General features: G+C 38.9%; 1 protein-coding gene across 1 annotated transcript in view; it reads left to right on the top strand.

Annotated features, from left to right (window-relative positions):
- Positions 1-14,504, top strand: part of ARAP2 (ArfGAP with RhoGAP domain, ankyrin repeat and PH domain 2) — a 141,503-nt gene that overhangs the window by 53,093 nt on the left and 73,906 nt on the right. The window contains exons 10-13 of the mRNA XM_074822309.1: positions 10,437-10,552; positions 11,706-11,905; positions 12,633-12,718; positions 13,406-13,588. Of these exons, the coding sequence (XP_074678410.1) occupies positions 10,437-10,552; positions 11,706-11,905; positions 12,633-12,718; positions 13,406-13,588 (585 nt within the window). The remainder of the gene's footprint in view (positions 1-10,436; positions 10,553-11,705; positions 11,906-12,632; positions 12,719-13,405; positions 13,589-14,504) is intronic.

Below are 14,504 nucleotides of genomic sequence, written 5' to 3'. Positions count from 1 at the left end.
CAAGGCATGTGCCTGATGGTGCATCATCAAGTGATTTAAAATTGTATTGATACTGCAAAATACAAACATAGCTGCTGAAGTGAGGATTCTGAATTACTTCTGTAGTAAGTGACTAGAGAGATTTGTAACTTGTATGAAAAGTAACATCTAAGGTTGTAACTACCTTGGAGTGTTGGTCAGGAATGCATTTTTGAAACAAATCTCTTAGTTGTCCCCACTTCTTACGTGTTGGCTTTCATCATAGAGCCATCTCAAAGTACATGTACTAGATTTCTTTATAATGTAATGATGTAGTGGGATGTGCTCCGGTAGCATATCCAATACACTCCACTGCAAACAAACCTACTGCATGGCACTAAGTGGCCCTTCTCAGCTTTTGCTCCCTCCATTCTTTTTAACCTCCAAAATTATGCATGTGAGGTTGTCATTACAAAATGTAATAATAATATTATTGCAATAATAGCAATAATAGCTCAAATCACTTTCAAGTGGTTCTATATGGGATGCAAGAATTTTGCTTAGTGAAGTAAAGAACCTAAAATTGATGATGTGACTACCTCACATATTATAACAGATGAGCACAAAGCTATAGGGTTAACATACACAGACAGATTGAATTCTAGCTTCTCCTTGCTCATCAGGGCTTGAGTTGGCAAACTTCATGTTCTTTTAACATCATTTTTTTGTGTGTGTAATTATATACTATATGCTTCACTGCGGCTTCAGTTTGAGACCTCATTTGGAAGACTGTAAGAGAGACTACATATGTCTTTACTTGTGGCAATTTTTATTTCAATCCATGATATGTAACTATCACCTAAAATCTATATTAAAATATTTTAGACTGTGATGAGGGACGTAAGTCTCTAAAGATTTGAAAAGCCTGATGAAAGGTAACTGGGGAAGCTAAGCCTAAGTATAGTTTAAAAGGAGAGTGAATCAGTATAAACTTGTGGAGATGAACTAATATCAACAAAGTAATCTCTGCATTACTAGCCCCTGTTTTTAAAACTAATACATAAATATGTCTTAATTTTCATTAATATGGAAACAAATTTTTCCCATCTTTCTGTTGCAGAAATTAGCCTTCCTTAATAGCTGGAAAGGCTGAAATATGTACCTCCAATTAAGAAAGAGAGGAGAGAAACTATGAGTGCTGTATCTGAAGGATTCTAGTTACTGGCTTTTCATCTCTCTGGAATAATTTGTTTGTTTGAAGGGAATCAAATATCATGGGGCTATCATGAAGGAAGAGTCTAAATCATGTTAAATTCTTAAAGGAATTCTCAGATCTTTCAGAAAGAAGTCAGTCCAATTGTCACAAACTTCGTGGTAGCTTTCCCAAAGTAAACCTAAAGAGCTATTGCAAATAGAAAACATAAATTAAAGGAAACGTGTAAGGTCATATTTTGGAACTCTAATCAGAGATATTGTGATTAAAGGTCAAGAACCTTCTGTGTATGGGCAGTAGGACAAGAGTAGTGTCAGAAATATGGATGGGCCTTTTGTAAATTAGTGGTACGATGGTAAGAAAGATGGATGTTAAAAAAAGCACTTGTGTGCAGATATAAACACACACATTCACATATATACATATACGTACACATATACATATATATACACATACACACATGTATGTATATATGTAGTATATTCTTATTGTTGTATTATCTGGTACCTCTTACCAGGTAGGCTTAATTGGACCCTTATTACGTATGTGTGCGTGTGGGCACACACATCCTTAAATATGGTGTGACCTCAAGATCTGACAGCCAAAGACAAAAAAATCAAAGGGACCATGATCTCTTAATTCACAGGAAGGAAACTGATGTGCAGTGAGACTACTCAGTTGATGTAACAATTTCCAAAAGTGCTATGCTCCCAGCATACACCAGTACTATTTCTGTAATTCTGAGTTCTGTACTTCAAAATAAGCTAAAACTACATATTTACATATGTATGTATATGTGTGTGTGTGTATGTAGAAATATATTCTCTTGAAATCATGGCAGCAGTTTTCCTTTTGCTGTTGCTGTTATCCCCTTAGTCCTCCAGCAAAAAACTGAGATAAAAATATGGACTGATTTCTAATGTGAAAATAATAGAGTTAGTTAACCTTTAAAATACAACTTGGGATTTATTTCCAAGGACTGTTATGTGAAGCATAAGGCTAAACTTATATTTGTGGTTGGATTTTTTTTTTTTTTTTGGGGGGGGGGGGTCCGAGATGTTTTCCTGAGGCAAGGTTTTTTTTTTTTTAATCAACTTTATATATTGTGGAATTAATCTTAGAGTCATAGAAGACAGCACATCCAAAGACATGATTATAACTGCTAAAACAGTAGAAGTTGAGGAACACAAGCAGCAGCTCTAAAACTCCTGTGTTCAGATGAATTTTGATTTGACTAAACCAACAGCCTGAGTGTTACTACTGCAAAACTGAATGGAGGAGAAAAAATAAGAGAGAAAAAGTATTATACTTTCAAGGGAGAAGAGTAGTGTTGTAGAGGAGGTCTGTTCATTAGCTGAAAGCCACAAGATTCAGTCTCTGATTACATTTGCTTAGGAATTCCATAGAGAAAGATGCCTAGGCCTGTCTTTTTAAGATGACATACCAGAAGTTATGTGTTTAGCAACTCTGAAAATTAGTCTATTTTAGATGTAGCTGCGTGATTTTATTCATACATGTACTTAAGTTTTCCCTAACCTTGGTGTTTATTTCTGTGTCTGTAAACAGTGGTGATATGTTAGAAAAGGTATGAGACTAATTTTGAAGCTCCTTGAATTTCATCCAGAACAGAATTGAAGAAAGGTTAGTAAAACCTGTCTCAGGGTAGCTTTTGCCTATAATACATAAAGAGAAAGCAATTTTGTACACTAATATGCACTTTATATATACATGTTAAAGGTATCTTTAAAAAAAAGAAGTTATGTAATTTCCAGTTTATATACAGATGACAGGTTTTCATAGGTTATGTCTTTTTCAGACAGGGCTGATAATGACAGCAGGACTCACACATTAGAATCATTTCTCCTTCAGGAAGGAACAACAGCTTACCAGAAAGCCAATACTCATAGTTAACTACTTTGCCCTATTAGTATTCTTAGCCTTCAGTTAACTGTGCTGTTTACGGAATACTTTTGATCTATTATTATATCTGTAAAGAATTGTTTTTTTTTTTTTAAAAAAGCTTTTATTGTCAACCCATTTTTCAACCTTTCTTCAAATTCATGAAGGCAGTATAAATATAGACATATTTAAGACATACATATTTAAAAAAAACCCTCAACCCTCAGCTTTCTCTGTGCATTTTTGAAACTTCTTAAACTTTTCTTCTTTTGTCAGAAAGTCTTAACATAGTTTAATTTATCTGAAACAATGAGCTTTCAGTGTGTAGAAGCAAGACAATTCTTACTCTGAAAAGATACTGCTTGGTCTTGCTGTCAGTACATTTTGTATAGTGCTTGAATGGCCCTATTGTCCTCTTGCGCACTCAAAGTGAATGAATTTATCTTTCGAAGTGGAGCATTTCTTTCTTCTCTGTACCAATTCCCACTTCTGTTTCTGAAGGAGAGCACAAGACTGCACTCCTGAAAGCATATAATTCGGAACCTTGAAAATTAGATTCCACTGTACGTGTCGCTCACAAAGCCTGGTTTATGCCAAGTGTTGTACAGTTACCCTAAAGAGTTTGGACCACTACAGAAATAGCTTCACTCTAATGTACCAATGAAATTGGCTAATTTGCCACCATCTTCAGTTCTGAAAAGTGTATTCCTCACTTCTGATTTTTTAATCTTTCTGACATTCCTCACACTGAAATTCAGTACTGTAAGTTCTTACACACTTAATTTAAAACGTAGTAGTTATTCTCCCTTCAGTGAGATTCTTCATACACTGGGTACATGTGCAAATTTTGGGGGATTGGTGCTCCAGCTAAAGGTAAAGACTTTCAAATTAATGCATTTCATTTCTAGAGTGCTTTCTTAGATCTGCGTTGTTAAGTTCAGTACAACAAAGTTTAGTGTCTGTCTTCACAGACACAGATGTGTGCCATCTTCAGTCTGCAGGGTCCTTCATGCTGCCTGCTCCCTTTTTGCTCCAAGGAAAGTGGTTGCAGCTAGCCGTTTGAAGGCATAAAAAAGATAAGACTGAAGGGAATATAGAATAGAAATTTTTGAGAAGGAACAGTATGGACTAGGTAGATGAGTAAAGTTTAGTTACCATTTCTTTTCTCTAACATCATGTAATGAGGTGCTGTTATCAGACAAAAAACCCCCCCAACATACATGCACAAAAAGAAGTACTTTTTTGTACAATAAGCATTTGGGAAATTTATGAATCAGGATGCTGTGGAGGCCTCAAATCATGAATTTGTTTAAATTCCTTGAGGATGAGTCTGTCAGTGGCTAGTAAGTATGATGGGCTTGCTGCCACTATTTGTTCAGAAACTTTCCTGGGCAATGAGTGGATTGAGAGCAGCCCTGCAGAGAAGGACTTGGAGGTGTTGGTGGATGGAAAACTGAATATAAGCCAGCAATGTATGCTCACAGCTCAGAAAGCCAACCGTATCCTGGGCTAGCAGGCTGAGGGAGGTGGTTCTCCCCCTCTACTCTGCTCTTGTGAGACCCCACCTGGAGTACTGTGGGGCCCCCAATGTAAGAAAAACATGACCCCTACTCAGGCAGGTCCAGAAGAGAGCCATGAAGATGATCAAGGGGCTGGAGCACCTCCCCTGTGAGGACAAGCTGAGAGAGTTGAGGTTCACAGAATCACAGAATCATCTAGGTTGGAAAGGACCTTGATTACCTAGTCCAACCGTTAACCTAACACTGACAGATCCCAACTACACCATATCCCTCAGTGCTATGTCAACCCGCCTCTTGAACACCTCCAGGGATGGGGACTCCACCACCTCCCTGGGCAGCCCGTTCCAACGCCTAACAACCAGTTGTCCTGGTTTAACCAGGATAGGCTTAAGTTTCCCCAGCAGTGGGGGGGAGCTCTAGCCGGGTTATTCAGATACCATGCGGAGGTCACATCCTGGCAGGTCACATTTTCCTGGCGCGGGAGCGCGGTGCACTCGTGGTTTTGTACATCGTGCTTCAAACTGCTGTATTTGGTAGCTATTTTGCTCTGTTAATTGCCATCACTATTACTGTTATTGTTGTTGTTGGTTGTGTTGCTATTGCACTGTTGTATTAAACCTTTCCTTATTTCAGTCTTGGGGCTTTGTATTTCACTCCCTTTGTGGGGGAGGGGTAGCGGCCGCGTGGCCTCAGACCCCAGCAGGGGCTAAACCACCACACCCGTTCTGTAAAGAAATGCTTCCTAATATCTAGTCTAAAAGGTTGTTCAGCCTGGAGAAGAGAAGGCTTCAGTAATTGAGGTGCAGCCTCACCAGTGCTGAGTACAGGGGTAAGATCACTTCCCTGTCCCTGTTGGCCATGGTGTTTCTGATACAAGCCAGGACGCCATTGGCCTTCTTGGCCACCTGGGCACACTGCTGGCTCATGTTCAGCCGGCTGTCAATCAACACCCCCAGGTCCCTCTCTGACTGGCAGCTCTCCAGCCACTCCTCCCCAAGCCTGTAGCGCTGCTGGGGGTTGTTGTGGCCAAAGTGCAGCACCCGGCATTTGGCCTTATTGAAACTCATACAGTTGTCCTTAGCCCATCGCTCCAGCCTGTCCAGGTCTCTCTGCAGAGCCTCCCTATCCTCGAGCAGATCAACACTCCCACCCAACTTGGTGTCATCTGCAAACTTACTGAGGGTACACTCGATCCCCTTGTCTAGATCTTCAGTAAAGATGTTAAACAAGAGTGGCCCCAAAACCGAGCCCTGGGGGACACCAACTGGATTTAACTCCATTCACCACAACTCTTTGGGCCCGGCCATCCAGCCAGTTTTTTACCCAGCAAAGTGTGTGCCCATCCAAGCGATGAGCAGCCAGTTTTGCCAGGAGAATGCTGTGGGAAACGGTGTCAAAGCCCTGACTAAAGTCAAGGTAGACAACATCCACAGCCTTTCCCTCATCCAATAAGCAGGTCACCCTGTCGTAGAAGGAGATCAGGTTTGTCAAGCAAGACCTGCCTTTCATAAACCCATGCTGACCGGGCCTGATCATCTGGTTGTCCCACATGTGTTGTATGATGGTACTCAGGATGAGCTGCTCCATCAGCTTCCCAGGCACCGAAGTCAAGCTGACAGGCCTGTAATTTCCCAGATCATCCTTCCAAACCTTCTTATATAAGGGCGTCACATTGGCCAATTTCCAATCTGTCGGGACCTCCCCGGTCAGCCAGGACTGCTGGTAAATGGTGGAAAGCAGCTTGGCGAGCACTCCAGTCAACTCCTTCAGCACCCTCAGGTGTATCCCATCAGGTCCCATAGACTTGTGTATGTCTATGTGATGCAGTAGGTCACTGACTATCTCCTCCCGGAATGCGGGGGGGTCGTTCTCCCAGTCTCTGTCTTCTGACTGAGGAGGCTGGATTCCCTCAGTACAACTAGTCTTGTTATTAAAGACTGAGGCAAAGAAGGCATTAAGCACCTCAGCGTTTTCCTCATCACTCATTACCATGTTTCCTCCTGCATCTAGCAGGGGATGGAGGCTCTCCCTGGTCTTTCTTTTGCTACTGACATACTTCTAGAAACATTTCTTGTTATCTTTGACTTCTGAAGCCAGATTAATTTCTAGCTTTAGATGAGATGTAAGGAAGAAATTTTTTACTGTGAGGGTGGTGAGACACTGGAACAGGTTTTGCAGAGAAGTTGTGGATGCCTCCTCCCTGGAAGTGTTCAAGGCCAGGTTGGATGGGGCTTTGAGCAACCTGATGTAGTGGAAAGTGTCAGGTGAGCTAGAACTAGATTATCTTTAAGGTCACTTCCAATCCATACCATTCTATGATTTCTGAGCTGAAAGTCCTTAAATTTCTGGCAGCTTATGTGGGAAGATAACAATGTACCTTTTCTTATTTACATTCTTTTTATGCTATCAGTAGCAAGTGTTTAAAGGGAAGCTACCGTGCTAGGTGAACTTTTGATTTGTCTCAGTGTGGTAGTTATTATTTCAGTTGTCTTCATTACTTATCATTTACCTTCAGTAAACTGTTAATCTGGGCCTAAGAGTGTATTGAACTGCTATTACCATGGCTTCTGGCAGTCATTCAGCTGTTATTTAAGAAATGAAGAATGCATTGCACTCTCGTTCAAGTACAAGTATAGTCTCATTACCTGTCTTTTAAAAGTCAGGGCTTTTTAGGGCCAATTATTTGAAATAATTGAAACCTGCATCCAATTTACATCTCAGAAACACAAACCATTTAATTCTAGAAAGTTAAAGGTGTTTTTTTTTTTTTTCATTTTGGTCATTTGATTTAAGACACTTCTGCAAATATAAGTAAAAATGTAGTCTTTTTCTATCCTCAATCTTTTTTTTAACTCTTTATTTCATGCTTCTGTTTCTCTCACTGGTGATGTCTGTTTTGAAGATTGCTTCACTGCTACAGAGCATGCTGTCAAGTTCATACTCAAAAAGAGATTATTCTGCCCACTCCTTTCCCATAGAACTGATCTTTGAGGATGAGTTAGGGATTGTGTAGGCTTCACAGAACTCTGCTCTCTTCTTAGCCAGATGTGTCAGTATGAAGAACATTAATTTATAGGAAAATGGGGTTGGGTCTGAAGACGGGGGGGAGATTAAAAATGACTATGTTACAGGATATGAGGGTAGAAGAAAGGTAGAAATATTAAAAAATATATTATATGAGGAGTGGCTTAGCCAGGGTACTTGTTGAAAAGTTACTACTTTTTATAAAGGTTTGTGCTGAAATCCACACCTGGGTTCCACACTGTTACTGTTAAAGGTAATGGAAGGTAAAAAAAAATAAAATTTTTAAGTCTGGCAAGGAAGCATTAGCTGACTTATCCCACACTATGTTTAATTAGTGGAAATCATGGCATTTTAAAAATCTCATCTTAAAGTGGACACTATAATGCCTTTTAGGGCATAATTCTCTATAATGCCTCCTGTGCTATAATTAGTACTTCCACTTGTGCGTAGACCCATATGCATTGTTTATGTCAAGTTTAGCTTTATCAATCATGTCTAAAATAATACTTTTATTTGTTCATACCTAAAATACGGGAATGAAGTGAAACAAGTTCTGTGAAGTTGTAGTGTGTTGATCCTGGCTGGACACCAGGTGCCCACCCAAACCGCTCTCTCACTCCCCTCCTCAGCTGGACAGAGGAGGGAAAATATAATGCAAAGCTCATGGGTTGAGATAAGGGCAGGGAAGAGATCATTCACCAGTTACTGTCACAGATTAATATAATCTATTACCAATCAAATCAGAGTACGATAATGAGAAATAGAAGCTAAATCTCATCTTCCCCCCACCCCTCTCCTCTTCCCAGGCTCAACTTTAGTCCCGGTTTTCTCTGCCTCCTTCCCCCAAGCAGTGCAGGGGGATCTGGAATGGGAGTTGCGGTCAGTTCATCACACACGTTGTCTCTGCTGTGCCTTCCTCCTCAGGGGGAGGAGTCCTCACACTCTTCCCCTGCCTGCTCCAGTGTGGTATCTCTCCCATAGGCTGCACTTCTTTACAAACTTCTCCACCATGAGTCCTTCCCATGGGCTGCAGTTCTTCCTGAACTGCTCCAGCATGGGCCCTTTCCACAGGGAACAGACTGCTCCAGCGTGGGTCCCCCACGGGGTCACAAGTCCTGCCAGCAAACCTGCTCCAGCGTGGGATCCTCTCTCCATGGGGCCACAGGTCCTGCCAGGAGCCTGCTCCAGCATGGGCTCGGTCTCCTTTGGGCATCCCCCTGCTCCAGCATGGGCTCTCCACAGGGTCACAGTCTCCTTCAAGGCGCATCCCCCTGCTCTGGCCTGGTGTCCTCCCCGGGCTGCAGGTGGAGATCTGCTCCACCGTTAACCCCCGCGGGCTGCAGGGCACAGCCTGCCTCACCATGGGCTGCACCACGGGCTGCAGGGGAATCTGCTCCGGTGCCTGGAGCACCTCCTCCCCCTCCTTCACTGACCTTGGTGTCTGCAGAGTTGTTTCTCAGACATAGTCTCCGCTCTCCAGCTGAAATTGCTGTTGCCTATAGCAACTTTTTCCCCCTTCTCAAATATGTTGTCGCAGAGGCGCTACCACCATCACTGATGGGCTCAACCTTGGCCAGTGGCAAGTCTGGCTTGGAGCTGGCTGGCATCCGCTCTGTAGGACATAGGGGAAGCTTCTAGCAGCTTCTCACAGAAGCCCCCTCTGCCACTACCAAAACCTTGCCACGCAAACCCAATACAGAATATCTTTTCCATGTGAGCTTTAATGCTCACAGAATTTGAAAATCTTATGAAAAGAAACTTGTGAGTGATGCAGGTTTAAATATGTATTTACTAGAATAACAATCCCCTCTGCACAGGCAGGTAACTCTGAAGCTCTTCCCCTCCAGTGCTCGTGTTTTATCAGCCCATACCCAACTATTTGTTATGTGAGAGGTAACTTGCAGGTGGTAAGACATGTGGATTTGTTTTTTCGCTTGGGTGGTGTAGTTTGTTTCTTTTCTGATGCAGTTACTGTTTCCAAGAAGTATGCTAATGTTCCCAGAAATTAAACTTGTGGAGGTGACTACCGTTAGATGAACATCTAAATCAGGTTAAGAAGATACTGATGGTGTTTTAATGGATCAGAACTAACATATGTGCCTATCAGTTTTTCCAAAATTCATGCATTTGAGAGAGCCTCACAAGAGCTCACTGAACATTTTATTTCCCAACTGTGTTAATGTAAGATTGATTTTTAAGTACATTGTTCCATGCAGGGGGAAAAAAATAATTCCTCCTAGTTTAAGGCAAAGATGCTTAGAATTTCTAATAATTAAGTCACAGATAACCCTTTGTCTATTTCAGCTGCTATATAGGACTTTTTAAAAATACATTTGACATGTTTAGTTCACGTAATACATCAGAAGCATAAGCATGTAAAGATTTAAGAAATAATTTTATACATAATATATTTTTTTAAAATAGTCTGTATGAAAATAGGCAAAACTGCTGTCAAGGAGAAGGATTTAGATGTATAAACATTATTTAGTCACCAAAGCATGATTTAAGCTAGATGCTCCCATAGTTTTGGATCCACATTTTAATGCAATGTTATTTAACATTTTTTTTCCCTTTATTAATAGTTATAGTGTGTGTTTTTTCTCATTCTATCAAGTAAGGTCATTCTAGCAATTAGAAGCGTAGTGTTTGGACAAAATGTAGTGTAAGTTTTTTTTATCCATTAATGAATTAGAAGGAGCTTGCGTGTTGTGGCCAAAATGTGTATTACTGACCTTCAATTTTTGGATCATGCTAATTTAATTGTTCTGTACATGTTTGATTCTTCAATGATAAAACCCTGAACCTTTATTTCTTTTCCTTAGGATTTTAAGACAGGATTTGGTATCACTTTAATCTCTATGAATGTGGCAAATGTAAAACAAGTGGATCGGTCTGCAAAGCAATCCTTTGAAATAATTACTCCTTATAAAAGCTTTAGGTGAGAACTTCAATATTTACATTACAAAATATGCAAATAACTAATACACTAAAGAAATCCTTGCTTTGTACTAAAGTGACTTATCTAGTTTGAATGACAAGGGAATATTTTCATTAAGAATTCTCAGCATTTTTTTAAAAACCAGAAAGATTTTCTTCCCTTTTGTTTAGCTGTGTGCTTCATCTGTTACCTCCCTGAGTAGACATCCTATGTGCAAAGGTTTATATTTTTATGTAGACTTCCTTGTTCATTGTGTGCAAGGGCAGAAGAAAAAAGTAACTAACAATCTGACACCATGTTAAAGAATAATAAACTGCAGTAATGAAATAGTGCTGCATCCATTTAATATTAAGCATTTTATTTGAAAAGTGTCACTTGGACCATACCTGGTAAAAATCCTTCATTGAAATCAGTAGAAAGTTTCACTTTGGCTGATGCTCTGACCTGTAATGGTTTTTAAGAAAATAAAAGTATATGCCAATAAAAGCATTTTTTTAAGTGTTGTAGTGTTTCTTAAATGAAATTTCAGTAATGCACGAGAAGAAATTGCTTTGTTCTCCTGGACTTGCTAAATGTTAGCAAAGAATTTCCTTTTGCTCTCAGTTGACTAGAGTAGCAGGCAAATTAGTCTTGATCAGTGATTTGAATCTGTGACTAGTTGGTTGATAGCTAGTTCTTTGACTTTCTCTAAGCCATCACCATGTTGGTGTTTGCTCATTACTATTCAGATTTTTCAAAAAGATCAATTTAAATGAAAATAATTTTTTGGCTGTCGTAGTTGCTAAGTCCATTTTTACTCCTAAATACGTCTTCGTGTTTCCTTAGGTTATTCTATGCTTTTGTTAAAGTTCAGGCTTTAAGTTCGGGATGTGGTAGCATAAAAAGATTGAAAGTAACTCAGGAACATAACTTGAGCTTTACAGAAGCTATGTAGCTCATGCTAGTTGTGGTTTTGTTGAAAACTGAATACAAAAACAGAGTTTTCATTGACTAAAAATACAAAATAATAGATTCCATCTTCGTATTTATATCTGTATAGAGGAAGATTTTTGGACTGTGATTTTGGGTGTAAATATAATAAGAGAGACTACAGACTATGTTTAATTGGGCTTTAAAATAAAGATCAATAACACAGACAAGTCAATTGTTTCAGCTTTACAGCAGAGTCGGAAAGAGAGAAACAAGACTGGATTGAAGCACTGCAGCAATCGATAGCAGAAACTCTGTCTGATTATGAAGTAGCTGAGAAGATTTGGTTCAATGAGTCCAACAGGAGCTGTGCTGACTGTAAAGCTCCCAGTCCTGACTGGGCATCCATCAATCTCTGTGTTGTCATTTGTAAGAAGTGTGCAGGTAGAGTAATTAATGACAGGCTGTGTGGGTTCTACAAAATGTCATATTTGCATATCTCTGTGTGTCCTTGAATTGGCTTTTTTCATTTTTACAGTGCCATCCTTCTGAAAGTTTTGACAAACAAAAAGTGAACATAACTTTTTTTTTTTTTATTTTATACCAAGGTCATCCCTATTCTAAAGCACTTCAAATGACAGGTCTGTAAGGTGTTTGGTTTCCCTCAGATGAATAATCCTTCACAGTTAGTGAAAATTAAGACACACTAGCACTTGTGGGAAATGGCTGGCTTTTGCAAGCCTGGAAGCTAAAGTATAACAATTTTTAGTGTATAAATTTGGGATATTCTGTTACATCAGGGTATATTTTACTGCTAGTAGGGATAGCTTTTTCAGAAATTACTAAAAATCTAGTTTTATATTTAAATATGTGCTGAAGCAGTAGATTCAGGGAAATAATTTATAACTCTAGACTTTCTTTCAAAACAAACCCTCCCAAAAGTGTTCTACATCAGTCTACTTTGTTTATTCATTACTACCAAATGCACTTTTTTTTTTAAATTTTGGGGGTTTTTTTTGTGCTTTTATTTTATGTTCAAATGTCAAACCCACCCTTTTTTAAAAAAAGCAATTAGAATAAATCTGTCTTCATTAAATTTTTTTGTTATCTCAGCAGAAGAGAATCCCAGTTTAAGTGCTTTAGTTAAGTAAAAATTCTCTTGGACTTACAGGACAGCACAGATCTTTAGGACCAAGAGATTCAAAGGTCCGGAGTCTGAAAATGGATGCCAGCATTTGGAGCAATGAACTTATTGAGGTATGTTGTGATATTCTAACTCTTTGTTTCATCTTGAAAACTACTGCATGAATAGTTGTTTATTGCTTTATTCACAAGAAGACTGAACATATAACTGCTAAATAACATGCTGCTGTTATAGTAAACTGGATGTTTCTGGGAATAATGTACCTTTGTGTCATTCAAAATACTCATTTGTTTTGATAGCCATCTGTACAGTCTCTCTTAGTATATCTCCAAGCATCTAGTTTTTTGGGGGAAAAAGAAATAAAATGCTTTTGGAGAGAGTAATCATGATGGGCAATATTGGGAAGGGGAAAAGAAAGGAAACTTCTCACTACCAGTTTAGGTGCTTGGGGTGTTAAAAAATGGTGCTGATAGAGACGGTTGAGTCATCAGTATTTTCTTTAAAACATACCTTAGTCTTATCTGACTTTTTACTGGTATTTTCTAATATGTATTGAAATATTATAACTGGTTAGCCGTGTAAAGCTTAGTTGATCTTGATGGTAAATGATGACCACAGACTTTATTATTCATTTATAGATGACCATAGGCAGTGACTGAGAGAGGCTTCTGTCTCCTGCATACAATTTTCTTTTCTTTAATAACTTTCTTTTTCAACTTTTAGCAGCTGAAAACTATCTATAGGCTAGCTTCATATTCTTCATGCTATTTTACTTATTTTTCTTCTTGCGTATCATCCAGCTCTTTATCATCATTGGAAATAAGAGGGCAAACAGTTTTTGGGCAGGAAATCTTCCTCCAGATGAAGAGCTGCATATGGATGCCCCTGCAGAAAAAAGGATAGCATTCATTACACAAAAATACAAAGAGGGAAAATTCAGGAAAGCACCTTTTGCCTACAAAACCAAGGAACAGTTGAATAAGGTAATACTAGAATGGGTAAGCCCGTACCATACCTTTTGTATTGTATTGTATCCGTGTGCAATTTGGTCATCTTGTTAAACTGGTGAGAAAGAAATTCAGAAACCTGAGTGACATTCTCACAGAGCTGAATAAGGTTGTTTTGGAGCCTTTACAGGTCTCATTTAATGATTTCTTACTTCCTGGTTTTCCCAGTTAGTTTGTTTGTAGAAGGTTATGGTACCTATATGGTGCCTGTAAATGTCTTCCAGAGCCGTCAATGAATATGGATCTTTATTTTTCTTCAGATGCACACTTTAGGGATACAGATTCACACTTCAGTTCTTTAAATTCCTTTGTTACGTGTTTTTCATATCCTATATGTCTGACATCTAACATTCCAGTACATTAGATGATTCAGTGTTATCAATGGTGAAAGTAGGTCATGTACACTTATGTAGTAGCTTGTAGCTAATTGGAAACAAGCTAAAATTAATGATGAAAACTGGGTGTTCTCACAGTTTCCGTTTACACAAATAACACAAATTCTTTACAGTTATAAAGTGGAAAATGATAATTATAATTACCAATTTCTGTGTAATTTTTGATATCTATTTGACTGACTTCTAATACCTGTTGATTTTGGAGTCATAATTGTTCAGGGTTTATGAATATAGGAGAGTTTAAATGCATATATATTACAACGCTAATGTATTCAGTTACATGAGTCAAATTAAAAGCATCTGCAGAGACTGTGGGAAGGCAGTAACATTTAAAAGTTATTGTGGTTTGAACTAGATAGATGTCATTTGCTTAGTGTAATTGTGTAGCTACTTGTGGTTTTAAGGTTTTGGACCAACATTTTGAAAGGAAAAAGATAAAAAGATTTGTTATGTTTATCTGTCTTCGTGTACACAGAAATGAAAGGAAACTGATGTTT

The sequence above is a fragment of the Strix aluco genome, chromosome 4 (genome assembly GCF_031877795.1).
Source record: "Strix aluco isolate bStrAlu1 chromosome 4, bStrAlu1.hap1, whole genome shotgun sequence".
Taxonomy (NCBI): domain Eukaryota; kingdom Metazoa; phylum Chordata; class Aves; order Strigiformes; family Strigidae; genus Strix; species Strix aluco.
Note: the sequence above shows the minus strand (reverse complement) of the source record. Positions and strands in the feature narration are given on the sequence as shown.